The sequence below is a fragment of the Somniosus microcephalus genome, chromosome 3 (genome assembly GCF_052327205.1).
Source record: "Somniosus microcephalus isolate GS21.2 chromosome 3, FLI_Smic_1.0, whole genome shotgun sequence".
Classification (NCBI taxonomy): domain Eukaryota; kingdom Metazoa; phylum Chordata; class Chondrichthyes; order Squaliformes; family Somniosidae; genus Somniosus; species Somniosus microcephalus.
In genome coordinates, this window is record NC_140989.1 from 314,934,159 (window position 1) to 314,960,453 (window position 26,295).

General features: G+C 44.9%; 1 protein-coding gene across 4 annotated transcripts in view; it reads left to right on the forward strand.

Moving 5' to 3' along the window:
* The window catches only part of pomgnt1 (protein O-linked mannose N-acetylglucosaminyltransferase 1 (beta 1,2-)), an 84,975-nt gene that overhangs the window by 39,001 nt on the left and 19,679 nt on the right, over positions 1-26,295 (forward strand). For 3 of the 4 annotated variants that reach the window (XM_085983002.1, XM_085983003.1, XM_085983004.1), the window contains 10 exons: positions 903-978; positions 2,396-2,479; positions 3,289-3,330; positions 9,769-9,827; positions 10,199-10,271; positions 13,852-13,980; positions 21,267-21,392; positions 21,828-21,892; positions 22,171-22,215; positions 22,599-22,734. In XM_085983002.1, the coding sequence (XP_085839128.1) occupies positions 903-978; positions 2,396-2,479; positions 3,289-3,330; positions 9,769-9,827; positions 10,199-10,271; positions 13,852-13,980; positions 21,267-21,392; positions 21,828-21,892; positions 22,171-22,215; positions 22,599-22,734 (835 nt within the window). Of the gene's footprint in view, positions 1-902; positions 979-2,395; positions 2,480-3,288; positions 3,331-9,768; positions 9,828-10,198; positions 10,272-13,851; positions 13,981-21,266; positions 21,393-21,827; positions 21,893-22,170; positions 22,216-22,555; positions 22,735-26,295 lie in introns of those variants that run through there. The other variant, XM_085983005.1, reaches the window with a different exon arrangement.

Below are 26,295 nucleotides of genomic sequence, written 5' to 3' on the forward strand. Positions count from 1 at the left end.
GATTCCCTTCTGTCAGTCGTTGGGCCGGCCCACATGATCCATCGGGCGCTCGCGAACCGCCTGCACCCCTGAGATTCGTGGGCCTCTACCCGTGGGTATATAGGTGATGTTCAATGGGGATTCCCTTCTGTCAGTCGTTGGGCCGGCCCACATGATCAATGGGGCGCTCGCGAACCGCCTGCACCCCTGAGATCCGTGGGCCTCTACCCGCGGGTATGTAGGTGATGTTCAATGGGGATTCCCTTCTGTCAGTCGTTGGGCCGGCCCACATGATCCATGGGGTGCTCGCGAACCGCCTGCACCCCTGAGATTCGTGGGCCTCTACCCGCGGGTATATCAGTGATGTTCAATGAAGTGCTTCTTTAGAACACTTTGAAGAAGAGTAAGATCTGCTTCTACTCATCAAAGAGACATCCAACTAAATGGTCTGGGACTATTTACACCTGAAGCAGAGAAGGTGAGGAGGAGATTTAGTAAGAGATTTTATAATTATGAAGGTTTTAGTGGGGTGAATTGGGAAAGTCTATTTCCTCCACTTGGGAGTCAATTTAAAATTGCCACTGAGGGGGGCTAGGAGAAATTTCTTCATACAGAACTGTTGCAGCTTGGAATGCTTTGCCATGGGGAGTTGAGACAGAGAACATTGCATCTTAAGGGAAAACTCAATCTGTTCGAAGTAGAGGATGATACAGGGCTACGGATACAGAACAGGGCAGTGGGACTGGTTTCAGCACGTGGCTGCCTATTGTGCTGTAAACTTCAGTGGGTCTAAAAGCGAATGGTACAAAATGTTTTCTATTTTTGATCTATTTATACTGCCCAAGAGTTTATTTAGTTACCCGATGGGGGGAGATGACGTGCATGAATAACTGGTCTTGAATGTAACTTTTCTTTTCCTGCAGAATGTTGCGTTCATTACTGTCTGCACAGGGTGTGAACCCAGAGATGATCATTGTCTTCATAGATGGTTACTATGAGGTGAGAAGTTACTAGTGCTGTTTATTACTAACAGACTTCTTTGCAAAAATCTAATTCTCTTTTTATAAAAAAAAAATGAAACCACCACCCAGAATTTTGAGTTATTTTTCTCTTGACTGTATAGCTGAGTAAATTAACTGTAATAGAAGTCACTGCACAGAGCTAATGGTCCAGCCAAACTGTTATGTGCAAATACAAATAAAAACTAAATTGTCATCTGGTCTGTCACATTAGTGATACAATTAGAATCCTAAGGTGCCCCCTATGGAAGGGTAAATAACCCAGGATGCTTCAGCTATAGCTATGTTTGTTAATTCCCTTCTCACCATCAGGCATAGCATCTCATAAGAACATAACATAAGGAGCAGGAGTAGGCCATACGGCCCCTCGGGCCTGCTCCGCTATTCAATAGGATCATGGCTGATCCGAACCTAGACTCCCGTCCACTTCCCTGCCCGCTCCCCGTAACCCCTAATTCCCTTATCAGCTAGGAAACTGTCTATCTCCATTTTAAATTTATTTAATGTTGCAGCTTCCACAGCTCTCTGAGGTAGCAAATTCCATAGATTTACTACCCTCTGAGTGAAGAAGTTTCTCCTCATCTCAGGTTTTGAAAGGGCAGCCCTTATTCTAAGATTATGCACCCTAGTTCTAGTCTCACCCATCAGTGGAAACATCCTCCCCGCATCCACCCGATCAAGCCCCCTCACAATCTTATATGTTTCGATAAGATTGCCTCTCATTCTTCTGAATTCAAATGAGTAGAGGCCCAACCTACTCAACCTTTCCTCATAAGTCAACCACGTCCTCTCCGGAATCAACCGAGTGAACCTTCTCTGACTTGCCTCGAGAGCAAGTATATCTTAAATATGGAAACCAAAACTGTACGCAATATTCCAGGTGTGGCCTCACCAGTACCCTGTATAACTGAAGCAAGACTTCCCTGCTTTTATACTCTATCCCCTTTGCAATAAAAGCCAAGATTCCATTGGCCTTCCTGCTCACCTGCTGTACCTGCATACTAACCTTCTGTGTTTCATGTACCAGGACCCCCAGATCCCTTTGTACTGTAGCACTTTGCAGTTTCTCTCCATTTAGATAATAACTTGCTCTTTGATTTTTTCTGCCAAAGTGCATAACCTCACACTTTCCAACATTATATTCCATCTGCCAAATTTCTGCCCACTCCATCTCCTCTAAGCCAGACCTGCTTCCCTCAATGTTCAGCCTACAGTGCCCCAAAAACCATTGTTCATGTTTCTGGAACTTATTTTGGTATTTAAAATGGGATGGGTTGTGATGCACAATACTCAAGCCAATATTTTACGCCTTGTAAAGAAGAAAATGTATGTTTTTAAATAAATTGCCATGTGTATTTACAAGTCCACGGTACTGACTGTTTGTTTCTCTTCATCAGGAGCCAATGGATGTGGTGGAGCTCTTTGGCCTGAAAGGAGTCCAGCACACGCCCATTAGTATTAAGAATGCTCGAGTCTCTCAGGTATCAGGTTTCAAGTTTCTGTAATCTGGTTACTTTCTGGGTTTTACCACTTTCATCCTCGGCTAGCAAAGTGCAGCTTGAATTCTTTTTCTCAATGATAATGTTTCCTGATTGAGTTAGTTTTAAAGGTGAAAATAATTACAGGAAACTTCGCGATATCCGGGACCGGTGTGATGCCGATCTATGAAAACTTCCGGACAGACCAGCGCTAATGTTGAAGGATACGGAGGTTTTCATCTCCGTATCTGACAACAAACACTGTTGCTTAGCAACAGCTTGTAAACAGTCGGCCCGTACCTTGGAAGCGTCTCTAGCTTAGCAACAGCTTCAGAGAGGCTTTCCAGAGACTGACTGTTTTTATAAAAATAAAAAAAAATGCTAGGAAAAGGAAAAAAAAAGAAAAAAAACCTAAACGGCTGCTGATTTCTGCCATTAGATTGAGGTTTCCGGCCATACAACCTCCGGATAAACCAAAGTTTCCTGTACATAGAAGTTACAATACAGAAACTAGTGTGTGTCAGCGTTTAACCTCCATACGAGGCATTTGAATAAAAGACGTTTTAAACTATATGTGGGATAGAATCATTTGCAACAGATGAATGAGCCACTGTGGTAAAATGACTGTGGGAACCCTGAATCAGACATAGTTTCTATGACTTCACCTCTATGTACAGGCAGGGTTTCCCTGAAGCTCTAGTTTTTGCAGGTGGGAGTACAGTGATTGAGGTATCGCCAGTGGTCTAAATGCATATTGAACTTGCATCACAATCGCATTTCTTGTAAAATTTTTTCCCCCTTCATATACACAGCACTACAAAGCCAGTTTGACTGCTACATTCAATTTACACCCGGTAAGCAGTAGAACACTTCTGAATTTGAGGCTCTTAAAATGAAAGCTGCTTTATTCCTCTTTCAGTAATGTTTCAGCAGTGCTGTTTAATATTTATAATAGAAATCATAGGAAAACTTGCATTTTGGTGATTTGTGGAATCTGTTTTCACCTTTTCAAGCTATAAATGTTTGACTGGTCTGTCATGTGTGGGACAAATGCTGAGTTTAGAAATGTATATCACAGAAGGAGGCCATTTGTTCCACTGTGTCTATCCCGACTTTTGCTATAGCAACCCAAAAGTAATCCCACTGCTCTGTTCTCTCCACGTAGACCTGTATCTTTCTCTGCTTCAAGTATTTATACAATTTTCCTTGAAAAGATGAAATGCTCTCTGCCCCTACACCCTGTGGTAAAGCATACCATGTTATAACAACTCACTGTATTAAAACCACCTACTAGCCCCTCTCATCACTCTTGGTAGTTTTGAATTGATGACCTCTGATCACTGAATTCCAAGCCTGTTTTTTTCTATTCACTCTATCAAAACACTCCATTTTAAAAACTATATCTCCTCTTGGCCTTCTGTGCTCCACTGGAAATAGTCCCACTGTCTCAGACTCTCCTCGTAACTATAGTTTCCCATCTCTGCTTTAATCCTGGTCAATCTATGCTATACACCCTCTGTTTTAATGCCCTTTCTATAATGATGGTTCAAATCTGTACACAGCACTCTAATGTGGCATAAGCAATGTTTATTACAAATTTATCATTAGCTCTTGTGTAATCCGTGCCCTTATTTTTTAAAACCCCAAATGATTTTAGCCTTTTTAATAGCTTTAACTACCTGCACTAGCACTTTCAGGGAATTGTGTATTTGAGCCTTCAGGTGAGTCTGCTCATCCAAACCCTTAATGTTTTCCCATCGGGTATTGTGGTAAACCACTGTTATTGTTGTTCACCGTTGTTGTTGCACACTGTTGTATCTATGCATGCCTCTGCTGGCTCCGCCCCTGGCTCCACCCACAGGCCCAGGTATAAAGGTGACTGCTCTGCAGCCCCCTGCCTTCTTGGAACCCAGTCAACCACGAGAGGCATGCTCTGTTCTTTGCTAATAAAAGCCTTTTAGTTACTCTCCTAACTCTCCGTCTTTTATGAGTAATTGATAGCGCATCAATTTTATTAGCAAAAAACAACATGTTGGCACCAAACGCTGAGCAGCAGGCTGCTGCACCAAACGCTGAGCAGCAGGCTGCTGCACCAAACGCTGAGCAGCAGGCTGCTGCACCAAACGCTGAGCAACATGCCTGGACCTAGACCCTCAAGAGGCGGGTTCGTCTACCAAGTTCGCACAATGGCTGCGTTGCTTCGAAGCTTACCTGGAAGCCTCAGCCGTGACACTAGATGGAAACAAACTAAAAATCCTGGCCTCCAAGGTGGGCCACCAAGTCTACATGCTCATCCAGGACGCGACTACCTACAGGGCGGCTATCGATCTGCTAAAAGGACAATACACACGCCCGGTAAATACGGTTTATGCCAGACACCTCCTGAGATCCCGCAAACAGCAGTCCGGGGAATCGGTGGAGGCATTCCTACGGGCATTACAGATACTCGGCCGAGCCTGCGATTGTAAAGAGGTATCGGCCGCGACACACGCGGAGGGACTTATCCGAGATGCCTTCGTTGCGGGCCTCAAATCCGACTACTCCCGGCAGAGACTGCTGGAGAAGGGCGAAATCAACCTGAAGAAGGCAGTGTCCCTCGCGCTCTCGCTAGACGCGGCCCACCGGAATATGGACGCATTCTCCCCTAACCGCTCCGCACCGTGGACGCCGCAACCTTGGGTCATGGGACCGCCACCCCCGGCACCAACTGCTGCAGCGATGTCCAAGGGCCCGAAATGTTACTTTTGTGGCCAGGCAAAACACCCCAGAGCACGCTGCCCGGCGAAAAACGCTACCTGCTCTGGCTGCGGGAAGAAAGGACACTACATCAGCGCCTGCAACGGTAAAACCGTTAACGCCAGCAGCGCCGCGTGTGAACCGTGGGGGCAGCCATCTTGTCCGCCATCTTGGACACCTCCAGCCGCGTGGGGATTGGGATCATGGGCGCAGCCATTTTGTCCGCCATCTTGGACGCCTCCAACTCCTATCGCGGGTGACCCGGACTCGACCACCGCCTCGTCTGACGACCACAGCGACTCGCTCGACCATACGCTGGCCTCCGTGACGCTGGACCAATCTCTCCCTCACCAACTGTCCAGGTCCATGATGGACATTACGGTAAACGGCCGCGCCACTACCTGCCTTTTCGACAGCGGGAGCACGGATAGCTTTATCCACCCCGACACGGTGCGCAATTACTCTCTCCCGGTCCTGCCAACGTGCCATCGGATCTCTATGGCTTCCAAATCCCATTCAGCAGACGTCGGTGGCTACTGTGTAGTGACCCTTTCAGTAAGGGGCACAGAATACAAAAATTTTAAACTTCTTGTCCTGCCCCATCTCTGCGCTGCCGTTCTACTGGGGTTGGATTTTCAGTGCCACCTTAAAAGTGTCACATTAGCGTACGGCGGACCCCTCCCCCCACTCACAGTCCACAGTCTGCAGCCAGCAGCTTTTAAATCGCCCGCTGCGCACCATTTGCAGCCTCTCCACGCTTAAAGTCTCCCCCCCCCCCCCCCCCCCCCCCCTTGTTCGCTAACCTCACCCGCGACTGTAAGCCCATCGCTACCAAAAGCAGGCGGTACAGTGCCGGGGATAGGAGCTTCATTAAATCCGAAGTAGCAAGACTCCTGAAGGAAGGGATTATTGAGGGTAGCACTAGCCCATGGCGAGCACAAGTGGTGGTAGTGAAGACTGGCAAAAAACAGCGCCTAGTTATTGACTACAGCCAGACGATCAATCGCTACACCCAGTTAGATGCATACCCACTCCCCCGCATATCTGACATGGTCAATCAGATAGCACAATACCGGGTGTTCTCGACGATTGATCTGAAGTCGGCATACCACCAGCTCCCCATCAGGGCTGAGGACCGCCAGTACACAGCTTTTGAAGCTGACGGTCGTCTCTACCACTTCCTCCGAGTCCCCTTCGGCGTCACCAACGGGGTTTCGGTCTTCCAAAGGGAGATGGACCGAATGGTTGACCAGAACGCGCTGCAGGCCACCTTCCCCTATCTAGACAACGTCACCATCTGCGGCCACGACCAGCAGGACCATGACGTTAACCTAGAGAAATTCCTCCGTATGGCCCAGCGGCTGAATCTAACATACAACAAGGACAAATGTATGTTTCGCACCACGCGCCTCGCCATTCTTGGCTGCGTAGTGGAGAACGGAGTCATCGGCCCCGACCCCGACAGAATGCGCCCCCTTATGGAGCTCCCCCTCCCCCACTGCCAAAAAGCACTGAAGAGATGCCTAGGGTTTTTCTCTTACTATGCTCAGTGGGTGCCCAACTATGCGGACCCCTCATCAAGTCCACCTCCTTCCCCCTGACAGCAGAGGCATGTGCAGCCTTCACTCTCATAAAAAAAGATATTGCGAAGGCCACAATGCACGCAGTGGATGAGTCCATTACTTTCCAAGTGGAGAGCGACGCATCCGACTTCGCCCTAGCTGCAACCCTTAACCAGGCGGGGAGACCCGTGGCCTTTTTCTCAAGGACCCTCCAGGGCCCCGAGATTCGACACTCCTCTGTCGAAAAGGAGGCCCAGGCCATTGTGGAAGCGGTGCGACATTGGAGGCATTACCTGGCCGGAAAACGATTTACCCTGCTCACTGACCAGCGTTCAGTAGCTTTTATGTTTAATAATAATCAGAGGGACAAAATCAAGAACGACAAGATCTTGAGGTGGAGAATTGAACTCTCCACCTACAATTACGATATCTTGTACCGGCCCGGGAAACTCAATGAGCCCCCAGATGCCCTATCACGTGGTACATGTGCCAACGCGCAGGTCGATAGACTGCAGACCCTCCACAATGACCTCTGCCACCCGGGGGTCACCAGGTTCTTCCATTTCATCAAATCCTGTAACCTGCCCTACTCCATCGAGGAGGTCAGGACCATGACCAGGAACTGCCAAATCTGTGCCGAGTGCAAACCGCATTTTTATCGGCCAGACAGCGCAAGCCTGATCAAGGCCACTCGCCCCTTCGAGCGCCTGAGCGTCGATTTTAAAGGGCCCCTCCCCTCCTCTGACCGCAACGTGTACTTCCTCAACATAATTGATGAGTACTCCCGTTTCCCGTTTGCCATCCCGTGCCCGGACATGACCAGTACCACGGTCATTAAATGTCTGAATGACCTTTTCGCCTTGTTCGGCTTCCCTAGCTATATCCATAGCGACCAGGGCTCATCCTTTGAGCGACGAACTCCGTCAGTACCTGCTCACGAGAGGTATTGCTACAAGCAGAACCACCAGCTACAACCCCCGGGGGAACGGCCAGGTGGAAAGAGAGAACGCGACGGTTTGGAAGGCCGTCCTCTTAAACTTAAAATCTAAGGGCCTTCCGACCTCTCGCTGGCAAGAGGTCCTCCCTGCGGTGCTCCACTCCATTCGGTCACTGCTTTGTACGGCCACCAATGCCACCCCCCATGAAAAAATGTTCACTTTCCCCAGGAAGTCCACATCGGGGACCTCGCTACCGACATGGCTGACGTCTCCAGGACCCGTCCTACTGCGGAAGCACGTGAGGTCCCATAAAACGGACCCCCTGGTCGAGAGGGTGAGCCTCCTCCACGCCAACCCCCAGTATGCTTACGTGGCGTACCCGGACGGGCGGGAGGACACAGTCTCCATACGAGACCTCGCACCTTCGGGTGCCCCTGAAACACTACCATTGCCATGCACCACAACCCAACCCCGGTAGACGGCATGCCGCAGCCCCAGGACCCGTCATTGACCACCCAACCACTCAATGAGACGCCAGATTCAACGTTGGATGCTGCACCATCACCGCCGCCACCACGACGATCAGGACAGCATACAAGGCCACCTGATAGACTTACTTACACGAACCTTTAGTACACTTCACCCCGCCGGACTCAATTTTAAACAAGGGGTGAATGTGGTAAACCACTGTTATTGTTGTTCACCGTTGTTGTTGTTGCACACTGTTGTATCTATGCATGCCTCAGCATGCCTCTGCTGGCTCCGCCCCTGGCTCCACCCACAGGCCCAGGTATAAAGGTGACTGCTCTGCAGCCCCCTGCCTTCTTGGAACCCAGTCAACCACGAGAGGCATGCTCTGTTCTTTGCTAATAAAAGCCTTTTAGTTACTCTCCTAACTCTCCGTCTTTTATGAGTAATTGATAGCGCATCAGGTATATACTCCCATTCCTTGTTTTTCCTCTTCAAACGTATCGCCTCACACTTATCCACATGAAATTGTATCTTCTGCCTATTTGCCTGCTCTGCTAACCTGTCTTGTCTTTTATAGTCCTCCTCCTCGCTGTTTGCCAAACCCCTTCATTTGTCATCAGCAAATTGAGATTGTGTTCCCTCTACCCAAGTCTGTCACCTATATATACTGAGAACAAAAGTGGACCCAATACTGACTCCTGGGTCCACCATTTCCAGCCCTTCTCCAGTCTAGGCAACACCCACTTACAATAACTTTGTTTTCTGTTTGTCAACTAACTTTCTATCAGTGCTGATCCATTTCTTCATGTACCATATGCCTGAACCATTGCTATGTCTGCCAGCTAATTTGATTGTATTAGATCCCTTCCTAACTTGAAGTTTGCCATTTTCCAGTCCCATGTTCTTATCTTTGACACTCTCTTTTATTATCGTTTATACTGAACCTAACTATGTCCTGGTCACTTTTCCAATTGTTCTCCTGCCCTAATCTGTTATTTGCCCTACTTATTTTCCAGAAACTATGCTTTGTTCCTTGTTGGGCTAGGAAGCATTCCTGGATGAATACTTTTATAAAAAAAAAAAAAAAAAAAATGCTCTCCTTTGACCACATGCATTATCTTTATTCCAGTCTATTATGGGGTAGTTACTACCACCCAATATTATTGCCCCGTTCTTGCATTTCTTGGAATTGTCTGCATATCTTGCCCTCCCCCTCCCCTCATCTCCACTGTCTGGTGCCCTATAATGTCCACCAAGAATTGTACCATCTCCCTTCCAATTTCTAGATTCTAGATGAATCAAGTCTGCCACCCCCCCCCCCCCCACCCCCCCCAGGTGGACATTAAAGATATTCTTCCTGTGTCCTGACCTGCACTCATCCCTCAATCAACAACACGAAGACAGATTGACTTTTTCAGTCCTGGATGCTGATCGAGATTTGACTGATTTTCTTTTTTTAAATGTGGTTAAACTATTATAAAATGTAACTTTAAAGTGCCGCCTTTTAACATATTTGTATATTATTATAATTAGCTCATCGTTGCATAGGATTAAAATGTTTATTTTTGGGATGGTATCCATTTAGGATGCAAAGTTTGCTGTGGTACTGGAGGAGGACTTGGATATCTCAGTGGACTTTTTCAGGTGAGTACAAAGTGCAGATTATTTCCTTTTTCCACCCAAAGAGAGCCATTAAACTAACCGTTGTGCAGCATTGTTTATTTATAGTCATTATATTAAACTTGCTAATATTGTAGAATAGTTGAGGGCTTTTGAACTTTATAAGTTTCTTCTCCTCAAAATACTCTTTTTCAAAACCTAATTATTTAATATCCCAGAGCTTAACTTGATCAAAGTACGTGGCATAAGCCAATATCTGTGCTAATTTTAAACTTTTGTATATTTCCTGCTAGTTACATTTCTGACTTTGTACATTTGCTGCATGATTAGGTCAAATCCTTGCCTGTATTGTAACCAAGTAGCCACTTATTGAATCCATTTTATTCTCTTGCTAGTTTTCTCAGCCAAACAATCCACTTACTTGAAGATGATGAGAGTTTGTATTGCATATCTGCTTGGAATGATCAGGTAGGGCATTGCTGTATTGTATTTGGATTATTTCTAATTTAACTGGCCTATGCACATATATGGATTTTGGGGAGTATTGATGGGCTTTTGCTCTGCATATGTAGCTAACATATTGTACTTGACATGGGAATTCCTGATGCTAATAGCAGATGCAATAAGGTGAAAACTTGGTTTCATTTATCTCGGTGTGGAATTCTTCATTTTAATCAAAAGAAAGACAGATTTATTCCCAAATCTGCTTGGCGATGCAAGGAGTTTCCCATCTAGTCTGGTCTTGAGCCATACAGACCAAGAAGGTCCCTTTGGTTCCTGCTGGGTTAGATGATCTCCATGGTGGGGGCGGGTGGGGGGGACTACAGTTTGGCCTTGAAAGAGAAAAGTCATCCCTCTCTCGGTTGCTGTCCGGTGAAAAGTCGAAAACTCTGTGTGGGTACTGGGTGAGGGCAGGGCCAGGCTCCATTGTTATGCTCCCCACAGTGGAATAGCCTGTGGATTCTTGCTAACTCCCATGTGAAGAATGTGCTTTTAAGTGAGGTACCAGAGGGTTGCCAGTGTCTGTGGAATTATTCCCCAGCAAAACGTCAGTGCCTTCAGGAGAGGAGGACATGCATTTGGGGGAAGGAGAGGAGTATAAATTACATTAAATTCCTAGAGGATAAATAAGTCTGTCATGTGACGAGTCCCTCATTTCGTGTATAAATTGAAGACCAGCATTCTATATTTTTTTTAAAAGCCAGTTATGCTCAAACAGATCGGTGTGCTGTCTTTTTATGTATGACTGATCTATTTCTAGTTCTATAGAACTGGCATCCTTGTTTTATGTGTACTGAGTTTTATATTAAGTATATATCTATACAGGATAATGTAGATTTGTTGCCATTATAAATTATTTGTGTTCTAGAGACCTAATTGGAGGAAAAAGCTCTAGTGGACCTCTCCTCTGCCAAAACTGCTCACTCTTCAGGATCATCCTGGGGAGCAAAGATAACCCCAGGCTTTTTTAATTAATTTCCCATTACCATCTGCCTCCTTAAATCCCTGTTCACGCATCCCTCCACCCTTCCCTCTAATGATGTGCAAAGAGTTCATTTATTTCTTGTTACCAACAGAGAGGCCATCCTTTCAGCTGCCTATGCTGCTTCCCAGCCCCCTCCACCTTTTTCCCTTGCCCACCAATGCACCCACCCTAGTTTCCACTGTATCCTAGCTCTGAAACCCTATCGATCTAGTTTATCTCCCACCTCCTCCAGTGCCATCTCAAAGCTCATATCATCCATGAGACTTTCTTCCTGCTCTTTCAACCAAATTCCTACTAATCTCCTGACCACCTAATTTCCTCTTCTGGCCTCTGCTAGCTGACATTGTAAATAGTTTCCTCTTTTTAGGCACTGTCCTCACAACACCCCCATTCCTTCAAAATATCCAGAGTCAACCTCCTCAACAAAAAAAAACACGCCCTCAATCCCTCTCCTTACAAACATCCACTCTTCTCCAGTCATTAAACGTCTCCTCCCTGATCCATGCCCATCTTTCCCACAGCCTCCTGTTTGAATCCCACCACTCAGATTTCCACCTGTCTCATAGCAGCCCTAACCAAAGTTGCAAATGCCATTTTCTATTACATTTGGTGCATTATTCCTCCTCAACCGCTCTGCAGCCTTTAACACTGTTGATCACACCATCCACATTCAACTCTGTGGTACTGCCCTAGCTTGGTTCCACTCTTGCCTATCTGATTGTAGCCAGAGCATCTCTGCCAAAGGCTTCTCTTCCCACTCCCGTAGCATCATATTGGGTTTCCCCCAAAGATTGAATCCTAGTTCCCTTTCCTCTTCCTCCTCTACATGCCATCTCTTGGCAACATTATTTGCAGACACAAGTACACTGACGCCCAGCTCTACCTCCTGAACCACCTCTTTTCACCCCTTCGCTATCTCTATGCTTTGAGTATTTGTCCAGCATTTGGTCTTGGTTGAGCCATAATTTCCTCCAGCTAGACATTGGGAAAGCAAAGCCATCATCTTTGACCCCCATCAGGAACTTTACCCTCGTCAACATCTCCATTCCCCTTCCTTGTCAGTATCGGATTGAATCAGACTGTTCTCATTTTTGGCTTCCTATTTGACCCTAAGTTGAGCTTCTGTCCTCTCCATCACAAAGACCACCTACTTCTACCTCCATAATGTTGCTGGCTTCTGCCCCTACCTCAGCCTATCTGAGACCCTCATCCATGCCTCCAGTCTCACTTATTCCAATGCGCCCTTAGCTGGCCTCCCATCGTCTGCCTTCCATAAACTTCAGCTCAACTGTATCCTATCTGCGCCAAGGCGCTCTTGTCCTTGCTGGCCAACATTGGCACTTGGTTCCCCAATGTCGTGTCTAAAATTTTCATTTTTGTGTGTTTAAATGCCTTTACACCCTTGCCCCTTCCTATCTCTCTAATCGTCTCCAGTGTGATAACCCATCTTCCCCTTTCCCTGCCCCTCCAAATGTTCAGTTCCTCTGTCTCTGGCACCTTGTGTGTCTTCTCCCTTCCCCACCCCTTTGCCTTATTAAGGGCTATGTCTTTAGCTGACTAGCCCCCCCCCCCCCCCCCCATAAACCCTCTGCCTCCCCCCTCGTCTCTTTAAGACCCTGTTGAAAATCCACATTAATTACCCCTTGGCATGCATTTTTTTAGCAATACATTTTGAACACCTAAATTGCTTGTTCCTGACGCACATACAATTTGTTCTGTTAAAAGTTCCTGTTTCTCCCTGATTCACGCATCAGTGCTGTAGTGAACTGGTCACAAGATAAAGTGAGAACAGCCAGGTAATGCCGTTCTGCTGTTTTTCCCACACCCTCCATAGGAAGGGCCAAGGCTTCAGTTGCTGTTTCTCCACAATAACTTGGCTGAGCTAAGCAATGTGGAGGATCAAGGCCATGGAACTCTTCCCTCTTGTCAGTTTATGGTCCAGTGCTTTCCTGATTTAATGTGCTGTCCCGCTATTCTACCAAGAAGTTGCTTTCTATCAAAGTAGGTCAGCTGAATGTTCGAAACAATTGAGGTTTTTATAAAAACATATAACTTTTTTTTTAGGCTTCCATGTGGTGTTTGAACTCTCAACGGTTGCCTTTACTGGAAAGTGACCTCAAAATAGCCAACTTTCCGTCTCAGTTCTTTGTCTCCTCCCCTTCACTCCTTTGAGGGAGGCGGAGAAAATCAGTGTTGGACAGGGGGAGATTCTACACTACAAACATGTACCAAGTCAGCCAGCTAAGGAATGGAACTGATGGCACTTCTGACTATACCAAACTAAGCTTGAGAAGATAATTTAGAAATTTTGGGAAGGGAAATGGAAAAGGTTGCAACAACCTCAGCTTTAAAGCATGTTGATGCACGTAGGCTCCCTCACTGGATAGCATGCTTAAAAGATTGTTTTGCTTGCTGTATAAGTTATAAATATATAATTTGATAATGGTGCTTGTACCAGGCTAATATTGCTGACTGATTACTTGCTGCTCTCCACTCCCTATGGTTGAGAGAGAACAGTAATAGTATTCTAATGATTTTGTTTTATTTTTTGTATACTTTTAGGGTTATGAGCACACAGCAGAGGATATTGCTCTGCTCTATCGAGTAGAGAGTATGCCAGGGCTTGGCTGGGTTTTAAAGAAGAGCCTTTATAAAGATGAGCTGGAGCCAAAGTGGCCAACACCAGAAAAGGTAAGGTGTGCTAAATATAGTTTAATCCCTTGAGGGCCATAAACTGGAAGTGGTTTTCTATGAATTGTTCCATTTGACAATTTGCATTGTTCTTTAATGATCACCTAGGGTGCATCAGTGTGACAAACTGGAAGAGTTCTGTCCTCATTCCTCTCATTACAGGTTCATGGTGAGAAAAAACATGAAGGGGAAAATTAGCTAAAGCACATCTGTCTTCAAGCTAACACATGTTTCCTATCAACCATTTGTAGAGTAGTGTAACTGTCCAAATAGTAAAGAACAAAGTCAAATTCTGTTCACTTGTGGGGATGAGACACAAAACATAAGAAATGGGAGCAGGAGTAGGCCATTCGGTCCTTTGAGCCTGCTCCGCCATTCAGTGAGATCATGGCTGATCTTCTGCCTCAATTCCATTCACCGGCCTTATCGCCATAGCCCTTGAAGCTCTTACTAATCCGAAATCTATCGACTTCTGTTTTGAATATACCCAATGACTAAGCCTCCACAGCCCTCTGGGGTAGAGAATTCCAAAGATTCACCACCCTCTGTGAAGAAATTTCTTCTCATCTCAGTCCTGAATGGCCTACCCTTTATCCTGAGGCTGTGGCCCCTGGTTCTAGACTCCTCAGCCAAGGGAAACATTCTCCCAGCATCCACCCTATCAAGCCCTGTAATAATTTTGTATGCTTCAATGAGATCCCCCCTCATTCTTCTGAATTCAAGAGAATACAGGCCTAGTTTACTCAATTTCTTCTCGTACAACAGTCCCGCCATCCCAGGAATCAATCTCGTGAACCTTCGTTGCACTCCCTCTATGGCAAGTACATCCTTCCTTAGGTAAGGAGACAAAAATTGTACACCGTACTCCAGGTGTGGTCTCACCAAGGCCCTATATAATTGGAGTAAGACTTCTTTACTCCTATACTCAAATCCTCTTGTAATGAAGGCCAGCATACCATTTGCCTTCCTAATGGCTTGCTGCACCTGCACATTCACTTTCAGTGACTCATGTACAAGGACACCCAGGTCCCTTTTGAGCATCTGCATTCCCCAATCTTTCACCATTTAGGAAATACTCTGCCTTTCTGTTTTTTCTACCAAAATGGCAAACTTCACATTTATCCACATTATATTCCATCTGCCATGTTCTCGCCCATTCACTGAGCCTGTCGAGATCCCCCTGAAGCCTCTTCACATCCTCTTCACAACTGACACAGCCACCTAGTTTTGTATTATCAGCAAATTTGGAAATGTTACATTCAGTCCCCTCATCCAAATCATTGATATAGATTGTGAATAGCTGGGGCCCAAGCACCGATCCTTGCGGTACCCCACTAGTCATAGCCTGCCATCCTGAAAAAGATCCATTTATCCCTACTCTTTGTTTTCTCTCTGTTAACCAATTCTCAATCCGTGCTAGTATATTACCCCCAATTCCATGTGCCCTAATTTTGTTCACCAACCTCTTGTGTGGGACCTTATCGAAGGCCTTCTGAAAATCCAAATACACCACATCTACCAGTTCCCCTTTGGCTACTCCACTAGTTACATCTTCAAAGAACTCCAATAGGTTTGTTACAGGATTTCCCTTTCATAAATCCATGTTGACTCTGCCCAATCTTACTATTAGTTTCCAAGTGTCCAGTTATTACATCTTTTATAATAGATTCCAGCATTTTCCCAACTACTGATGTGAGGCTAACAGGTCTGTAGTTCCCTGTTTTCTCTCTCCCTCCTTTCTTAAATAGCGGGGTTACATTTGCTATCCTCCAATCTGCAAGAACCGTTCCAAAATTCTATAGATTCTGGAAGATGACAACCAATGCGTCCACTATCCCAATGGCCACCTCTTTCAAAACCCTAGGATGTAGGTCATCCGGTCCTTGGGATTTATCGACTTTTAGTCCCATTAATTTTGCTAGTACTGTTTTTTTACTAATCATTTCTTTAAGTTCCTCATTCTTGCCGCACTCTTGGTTTTCTCGTATTTCTGGGAGGCTTTTTGTATCTTCCTCCGTGAAGACAGAAACAAAGTATTTATTTAATTTCTCTGCCATTTCCTCATTATAAATTCTCCCGTCTCTGACTGTAAAGGACCTACATTTACCTTCGCCAGTCTTTTCCTTTTCACATACCTATAGAAGCTTTTACAATCCGTTTTTATATTTTTTGCTAGTTTGTGCTCATATTCCATTTATCAATTTCTTGGTCCCCCTTTGCTGATTTCTAAAAAGATCCCAATCCTCATGCTGACCACTTTTTCCGGCAACTTTATAAGCTTCTTCCTTTGACTTAATACTAACTTTAATTTTTTTTGTTAGCCATGGTTGGATCACTTTTCCTTTTGGGTTTTTATGCCCTAGAGGAATATATGTTTGTTGCAAATTATGCATTATTTCCTTGAATGTTAGCCATTGTATGTCCATCTTCATACCTTTTAGTGTAGTCTCCCAATCTACCATGGCCAACTTGTCCCTCATACCCTTGTAGTTTCTCTATTTAGATTGAAGACCTTGGTTTCAGATTGGACTACATCACTCTGAATTTTACATTAAGTTTGAATCATATTATGGTCACTTGTCCCTAAAGGCCCCTTTACCACAAGATTATTGATTAGCCCTTAATAACAACAGAAAATGCTGGAAAAACTCAGCAGGCCAGGCAACATCTGTGGAGAGAAATTAGAGTCAACGTTTCGGGTCAAAACCCTTTATCAAGATTAGCCCTTTCTCATTACACAGTACCAGATCCAGAATAGCCTGTTCCCTGATTGGTTCCTCCACATTCTGATCCAGGAAACCATCTCGCATTCATTCCAAGAATTTGTCCTCCACACCATTAGTGGTAATTTGATTTGCCTAGTCAATATGTAGATTAAAGTCCCCCATGATTACGGTATTGCCCTTGTTACATGCACTTCTAATCTCTTGATACTGTGCCCTACATTACCACTACTGTTTGGTGGCCTATACACAACTCCCACCAATGTTTTCTACCCTTTGCTGTTTCTTGGCTCCACCCAAACTGATTCCAGTTCTACATCACGATCTGCCAAGCCAGAGGGAAAAGAATGCAGAACTCACCTCAATTGAAAGGAAATTTCTCTCCGTTCAGTTTTTATTGTCTTGGGAATAAGGCAGCTCCTCAGAAAATGGGCCATTAAATGGATTTTCAATCAGAAACAATCTATACACACGAGTTTTATCTGCAGCCCTCCTTTTAGGTTCAGGCCATTAATCGACTATTTTCTCTGTCAATTATGTTTTGCTCACCTTGGACCAGTTCTCTCGCATGCAATTGCTTATGAATAGTTAATGAGAATCCATAATGACCTAACAAAAACCTAATCAGCTTGCTTAGACTAATTGGGGACTGTTGTTTATACCCAGCTTGTAATCTAGGAAGTGAAGCAAGAGAGAAATTGTCATTGAATCTGAAGGCACTTTGTGCACATACTTGACCTATTGGGCACAGTTGACCTGTGAGTGGTTGTCTCCAAGGAATGTGCTGTCTAATAAGCCAGGGCCTTCTCTGAGGATTGTTGCAAGTATAATTGTCAGAATATTTCCAAAGATATTCACGGTGAGTCAAAGGATATACTAATCTAAAATAAAATATGTCTTGGTAAAAACAACAGGAGCCCTGTATTCATTAGAGACCCAAAGCTTTTAATATAGATAGAACTTGAATTTAATGAATAATTTTTAAATAACCCCACCCAACTTTAAGAAAATGTTAAGTACAGGACTAACTTGCCTATTCTCTGCTATTTGGAGTATATTCCACTGTATCTGAAGGGTAGCCCTCAAAGCTGAAGTGGCATAGCCAGAATGCTCCTGGCACTGACATCATGAGCAAGCATCGCAGTATACATTGTCATAACTGGTATCCAAAGCAAAGCCACTCACTAAAGTACACTCACAACTACAGTGTACACAACACCATGGGCTGAAAATTCAGTAGGGTTAGCGCCCCATTTGAGGCGCTAGAGGGCCTAGCGCCGGAGTTATGGCCGGTTTGTAAATTCAGTGGGGCCCTGCCATCGACGTTAGACCGGTTGCGCTGCGCCGGCACCGATGACGTCATCGGTGTGCGCAGCGTCCCGGTTGCCATGGTGACGGGCCCCAACGCCGAAATTGAGTTGCGGCCGCCTCGCCCGTGGCAGCCGCAACTAACGATGTTTCAGCAGAGTCCTACGCGAGTTAGCGCCGGCGCATTAAGGTCGCGCGGCGGCTGACCGCTTTCCCGCCGGCCGCCTGCCCGCACCTCCCTCCCCGGACTCCTCCACCCCCCCCCCCCCCCGCGGAACAGATGCGTCTGGCCTGCGAGCCCGGCACTTCTCCGAGGTGCCGGGCTCATTTTTTTCAAGATTTCAACGGCCAGCGGGCGGGTGCAGGCAGCTCCTCCTTAACTGAAGGAGGAGGCCTGCACTTCCCCAGCCTGCCGCACCGCATCAGGTGCCGCAGCGCCGGAATTGCGCCGCAATGCGACAGTCAGCGCCCATTTCGAGGCGCTGACACCCTCCTGTAGCGCCGGCAGCCGTTTGGGCGCGGCGCTACTGAATTTTTGGCGCGCGCAGGGGGACTTAGCGCCGGCGCTAAATTTCCGGCGCTAAAGCCCTGGCGCGGCGCCAACTGAATTTCTAGGCCCATGTACATTGTTATACTATAAATGCCACATGTATCGATGTACAATATCCAAAGAGCTGTTGGAGAAAATCAATGAACAACACCTAATATATTTTCCCAGTAGCTCCATCAACGTTTCTTCAGTGAGTACTGTCTACACCATTAGAAAGTGATTTTTATTGCTTAAACTCTGCTGCTCGTATCCCATCTCGCACTAAATCCCGCTCACCCATTCTCACAGGCCTGTGTTTGACTCGGTTCCCCAGCGCCTCAAATTAAAAATCCTCATTCTTGCATTCATGTCATGGCCTCACTCCTCCTCACCTCTAACTTCCTCCTGGGTTACACTCCCCAAAACTTTCCATTGCTCTGTCTCTACCATCATGGAGTTCTCAACAACTAATGTCTTGGAAGTTCACCATTGACTAGAAATGTAACTGGACCAGCCATATCAATACAGTGGCTACAAGAGCAGAGCAGGGACTGGGTACGCTAAGTGGCACACCTCCTGACCTAACCCTCTGTCCACCCCCAAGGCCTTTCCTCCATCAATTCGGGCCAAGCCAGGGGTGTAATGGAATACTCGCACACACCGTGGCTGCAGTATATATGACGTACAGAATGCGCTGCAGTAACACACCAAGCTTACTTTGACAGAGCCTCCCTCCCCTGCAACTTGTACCACTAAGCAAGAACAGCAATGTTGTGGCAACTCCATCGCCTCCCAAGTCACACGCCATCCTGATTTGGGCACCTATCGCCATTTCTTCATTAATTCAAAAAGAAAAATACTGCAGCTGCTGGAAACACTCAAGTCAGGCAGCAACTATGGAGAGAGAAACAGAATTAATGTTTCAGGTTAATGACCTTTGATGAAGGTTCATCGACCTGAAACGTTAACTTTGTTTTTTCTCTCTCTGCAGATGCTGCCTGACCTGCTGAATATTTCCATTATTTGCCGTTTCTTCATTGCTGGGTCAATAGCCTGGAATTCCCTACCCAATACTATTGGGGGAGCATCATCACCACAAGGACTGCAGCAGTACAAGGAGAAGGCCCACCGCCATCTCCGTCATGCCACAGTCACCTATAGCCCAAGAACAAATTTAACCACACAAAGGTAACCACACCTTTTCCCCCCCCCCCCCCCCCCCCCCCGACCCTGAACACGGGGGCCCCACAAGGATGTGTGCTGAGCCCCCTCCTCTACTCCCTCTTCACCCACGACTGTGTGGCTGTTAATGGTTCCAACACCATCATCAAGTTTGCAGATGACACCACGGTAGTAGGCCAGATCACCAACAACGATGAGTCGGCCTACAGGGAGGAGGTCCAGCATCTCGTGAAGTGGTGCGCCGACAACAACCTGGCCCTTAACACCAAGAAAACAAAGGAAATAATCGTGGACTTCAGGAAGTCCAAAGGCGGAAGTCACACCCCCATCCACATCAATGGGGCGGAGGTGGAAAGGGTGGCCAGCTTTAAGTTTCTCGGAGTCCACATCACGGAAGACCTCTCCTGGTCCCTCAACACCTCCTCTCTGGTGAAGAAGGCCCAGCAGCGCCTATATTTCTTGAGGAGGCTGAAGGGATGTAATCTGTCACCCCCGATCCTCTCTAACTTCTACCGCTGCACTATAGAGAGCATCCTGACAAACTATCACGGTATGGTACGGCAGCTGTAGCTCCCATGACCGGAAAGCCCTGCAGCGGGTAGTCAAAACTGCCCAACGCATTACCGGCACCCGGCTACCGACCATAGAACATATATATCAGAAACGCTGCCTACGGAGGGCACGGTCCATCATCAAAGACCCTACCCACCCCAGCCACAGTCTGTTCGCCCTCCTACCATCTGGAAGACGCTACAGATGCATTCACACCCGTACGACCAGATTTAGGAACAGCTTCTTTCCCAGGGCTGTCATCCTACTGAACTCCACAAATAAACACTAAAGCCTGCACATCTGCCGATGCACTTTATTATGGTCATATTTATGCTAATATATATGTACAAATGTATGTTGAAATGTTTAAGTGTCCTAATCCAAATTGTACACTCTCGGGAGCCGCAAGCCTACATTTCGTTGTACTGCACTTGTGCACTAACAATGACAATAAAAGTTGATTTGATTTGATTTGAAAAGAATGCATCTGCTAATATTACTAACTAATTTCTAGGCTAGATGGGTACTATTTTACAAATATTTCCTCATTAACTGCAGATTTGTTTCTACCCAGTGCTTGGTGTATTTTTTTAAATTTCCTTAACCATTGTGCGCTATTCAAGAATACAGACAAAAGTAAATTTTTCTTTGGAGCTTAATTTGCCTCAATAACTTGGCAACTGTATAGAAATTGAACTTGAAGAGACATAGTTTTTTCAAATCTTCAGATATGGTGGTATACTAACATGTGAATTCACATTCTCCATTCTCCAAAGAAAATAACTGAGGAGTTTGTCATTTGAATGGCTTCCTTATTGCGGGTAGTGCACGAGTCTGATTGGCATTGAAATGGGGTCAGGACAAGTAGCCTGTGCACCCCTGCAGCTCGGGTATGTTATTTGGCACCGAGAACTGGAGAACGTGCAAAAATTGCTAGATGTCTCGATACTGTATTTGAAGAAATTCTTTGATCTTCATTTCTGACTTTACAGCTCTGGGACTGGGACATGTGGGTGAGAATGCCTGAGCAAAGAAAAGGTCGGGAGTGTATCATCCCAGATGTATCGAGATCGTATCATTTTGGCATTGTTGGACTCAATATGAATGGTTATTTCCACGTGAGTAATGGGTAGTTTTGTAATAGTAACACTATTAATGTAAAACTGCTCTGACAGGATACTTGAGGGATGATCAGGCCAATTGTACTGCAGCTGAGATAAGCTGTGACCTTCCTGGTTTGTTGGCTTTTGCACATAACACTCTTAACAGTATTGTTTTTAAATCAATAACCACTTCATACATTGATTAGGGTGTTTTTTTTTTTACATCAGTGTTACGTAACTTTAGGGAAATGTTTTATGTGAATAATTATTCCTTGATTGAGTTGTGAGTGGGTAAGGATTAAAAGAATAAAGTAAATCATGCTTTCATGTACATTTGGACCAGTAGCCCTGCTAGATTCATTACAAATATATATGAAACAGAAATTATGCAATTCAGAAGAAACGTTGCAAATGGAACACACATTTAAAAATTCTCATCTTTTTTTGAAGGAAGCCTACTTCAAGAAACACAAGCTCAACACTGTTCCAAGTGTGCAGCTCAAAAATGTAGATAGGTATGTGTAATGCTTTGATCGAGCTCCCGCCCTTTCTTCGCTCCCTCTCTTCCCATGTATGCTGAGTACTCCTGTGCATATTTTAAAAGATCGTACGTGCTGACTTTTTAAAACCTCCTTTTTTTTTAAACCGGGTTTTAATTGATTACTTGTAGCTAGATCAAAGTGTGTGTAGCTTTTACATTTTATACTAATGATTTCTTAGTTTGAAACATTTTTAAATGGTTGATAAAATATCTTTGATGTGCTCATGGACTCAAATTTAACCCCTTTTACAGTCTGAAAAAGGATGCCTATGAGACTGAAATTCACAAACTGTTAAGGTAAGACTGTTGTTTCATTGAAGTATAAAACTATCTTCCTGCTTTCTTTCCTTTTGCTTCTGACCATATTTCCTGCTGAGTATTTGTACCCAATAAGAGTGCAGGTTTTAAAATCAGTTTTCAGCTACTGTATTGTACATTTTTTTTTTCTTCATTTTAAACATTTCTAAAGTGAGTGTTGTCTCACTTGGTGTGCCAATTATTAAGCAGAGGTCAAGTTTAGTAGGTCTTGGTTAAAAGACTTGTCACCCCAAAAGCTGGTGTTGATCAATTTGTCCTGTAATATTCAACTAAATAAAATTAATTTACCCTCGCACACAATGTTTCTCTGTTTCTGTAGACTACCCCGGGTTACTGCTGCTAATTGGTTATTATTCCTACAGTGAAGCCAAGGTTCTAGACCACAGCAAAAACCCCTGTGAAGATAGTTTTATTCCAGACACTGAAGGAAAAATCTACATTATGTATATTAGAATGGAACAGGAAGCTGATTTTACGACATGGACACAGTTAGCTAAGGTAAGCTTGAAATGTGCTTTTTTTAAATAAAAAAAAATATAGCTGACCATGGGCTGGATTTTCCTCATCAGGGTAGAGTTCCAGCATGAATAGAGGAGTGCCTCCGTGAAGTGAGCAATATTAATAATCCTAATTTAGAAGTTGAGTATCGAAGCTTGTACACAAAATCCCACAATATCTGCAAGAAACTAGGGAAAATCCCCCAAATTCTTGCCACAATCTTCTGCTATGCAGTTGATGGAATGTTGGGCATACCTGCAGCTTAAATTATAACAAGCCTGTAAAACACCTTTTTAATTTGACACCATATTCATAGGAATGTGAATCAAAGCTGTGTTAAGGCACCAATTCCCTGTATGTTCTAATGGATCAATTCAGACAGCTAACTCTCCTTTTGTGGGAGGGGTTACTGATTTCAGGCAACAGACCAGACAAAAATCTTCATACCTTAATCTAAATGTAGTGCTTAATTCTGTCACAAGATGCTGCTACTAGCTCTAATGGTAAGTACCAGGTACTTTGTAGGGCAATGTTCAGTATCCATCCTATACTTGATCCTATTTCCATGCAACAGAACTAAACATAGAAACTAGGAGCAGGAGTAGGCCATTCGGCCCCTCGAGCCTGCTCCGCCATTTAATGAGATCATGCTGATCATCCAAACTCAGTACCCTGTCCCTGCTTTCTCCCCATATCCCTTGATCCTTTTAGCCTCAATAAATATATCCAACTCCTTCTTGAATATATTTAATGAATTGGCCTCAACTGCCCTGTGTGGCAGAGAATTTCACAGGTTCACCACTCTGGGTGAAGAAATTCCTCCTTTATCTCTGTCCTAAATGGCCTACCCCTTATCCTTAGACTGTGACCCCTGGTTCTGGACTCCCACACCATCGGGAACATCCTTCCTGCATCTAGTCTGTCTAGTCCTGTTAGAATTTTATAAGTTTCAATGAGATCCCCTCTCATTCTTCTAAACTCTAGCAAGTATAAGCCTAATGGACCCAATCTCTCCTCATATGTCAGTCCTGCCATACCAGGTATCAGTCTGGTGAATCTTCGCTGCACTCTCTCCATGGCAAGAACATCCTTCCTCAGATAAGTCGAACAAAACTGCACACAATACTCAAGCTGTGGTCTCGCCAAGGCCCTGTACAACTGCAGCAGGATATCCTTGCTCCTGTACTCAAATCCTCTCGCTATGAAGACCAACATACCATTTGCCGCCTTAACCGCCTGTTGCACCTGCATGCTTACTTTCAGCAACTGGTGCACAAGGACACCCAGGTCTCGTTGTACTTCCCCTTTTCCCAATCTATTGCCGTTCAGATAATAATCTGTCTTCCTGCTTTTGCTACCGAAGTGGATAACCTCGCATTTATCCACATTGGGCAGATGCATGGCAAATGCAGTATAATCACCCAACCTGTCCAATTTGTACTGGAGTTTCTCTGCATCCTCCTCACAGCACACACGCCCACCCAGCTTTGTGCCGTCTGCAAACTTGGAGATATTACATCTAGTTCCCTCGTCTAGATCGTATATATATTGTGAACAGCTGGGGTCCTAGCACCGATCCCTGCGGTACCCCATTAGTCACTGCCTGCCACTCGGAAAAAGACCCGTTTATTCCAACTCTTTGCTTCCTGTCTGCCAACCAGTTCTCTATCCAAGACGGTACCTTACCCCCCCAATCCCATGTGCTTTAACTTTACACGCTAATCTCTTATGCAGGACCTTATCGAAAGCCTTCTAAAAGTCCAAATACACCACATCCACTGGTTCTCCCTTATCTATTCTACCAGTTACATCCTCAAAAAATTCCAGTAGATTAGTCGAGCATGATTTACCTTTTGTAAATCCATGTTGACTTTGTCCGATCCTGTCACTGTTTTCCAAGTGCTCTGTTATTACATCTTTTATAATGGACTTTAGCATTTTCCCCACTACCGATGTCAGGCTTACCGGTCTATAATTCCCCGTTTTCTCTCTACCACCCTTTTTAAATAGTGGGGTTACATTAGCTATCCTCCAATCCATGGGAACTGTTCGAGTCTCTAGAATTTTGGAAGATGACCAGCAATGCATCTACTATTTCTAGGGCCACTTCCTTAAGTACCTAGGATGTAGACTATCAGGCCCTGGGGATTTATCGGCCTTCAATCCCGTCAATTTCCCTAACACCATTTCCCTACAAATACTGATTTCATTCAATTCCTCCCTCATTAAACTCTATGTTCCCTGACATCTCTGGGAGATTATTTGTGTCCTCCTTTGTGAAGACAGAACCAAAGTATGTATTTAATTAGTCTGCCATTTCTTTGTTCCCCATTATAAATTCCCTTGATTCTGACTTCACCAATCTTTCTCTTCACATATCTATAGAAGCTTTTACAGTCAGTTTTTATGTTCCCTGCAAGCTTACTCTCATAATCTATTTTCCCCCTCTTAATTAATCCCTTTGCCCTCCTTTGCTGAATCCTAAACTGCTCCCAATCCTCAAGTTTGCTGCTTTTTCTGGCCAAATTATATATTCTCTCCTTGGATCTTATGCTATCCCTAATTTCCTTTGTTAACCACAGTTGAGTCACCTTTTTTGTTTTATTTTTATGCCAAATTGGAATGAACAAATTCAGTAGTTCATACGATCTTTAAATGTTTGCCATTGCCTATCCACCGTCAACCCTTTAAGTAACGTTCCCCAATCCATCCTAGCCAACTCGTGCCTCATACCATCGTAGTTTCCTTCTCAGTAGTCTCTGAGTCAACTACTTCACTCTCCATCTTAATGAAGAATTCTCTCATATTATGATCGCTCCTCCCCAAGGGGCCTCGCACAACAAGATTGCTAATTAATCCTTTCTCATTACATAATACCCAGTCTAAGATGGCCTGATCTCTAGTACGATAGCAAAATACTGCAGATGCTGGAAATCCGAAATAACAACAGAAAATGCTAGAAAAACTCAGCAGGCCAGGCAACATCCGTGGAGAGAAAATAGAGTCAATGTTTCGGGTCAAACCCTTTGTCAAGACTATAAAAGCACAGGAAATGAAATAGATTAATAAGCCAGGCTGGGAAAGAACAAAAGAGAAGTGAAGAGACATTAAGTGGTATTCAAAACGAGACGAGATGGTGATAGGACTAGTGGAGACAAAAGACAGCTCTAGATTAGGTGTGAAATGCGCTGGCAGAATGGGAGACAGCTGCCATGTGGGAGAGGAAAAAAAAGGGTGGGGGGGAAAAAGGGCCAAAACTAAGGTGTGGATAAAAAAATAAGTAAAAATGTAATGGGGGCCGAGGTTATGATCTGAAATTGTTGAACTCCATATTGAGCTCGGAAGACTGTAAAGTGCCTAATCGGAAGATGAGGTGCTGTTCCTCGACACATTTGTCCAGGAAACCATCCTGTATACACTGTAGGAATTCCTCCTCCACAGTATTGTTACTAATTTGGTTAGCCCAATCTATATGTAGATTAAAGTCACCCATGATGACTGCTGTGCCCTTATTGCACGCGTCTCTAATTTCCCATTTAATACCATCCCCAACCTCAGCAT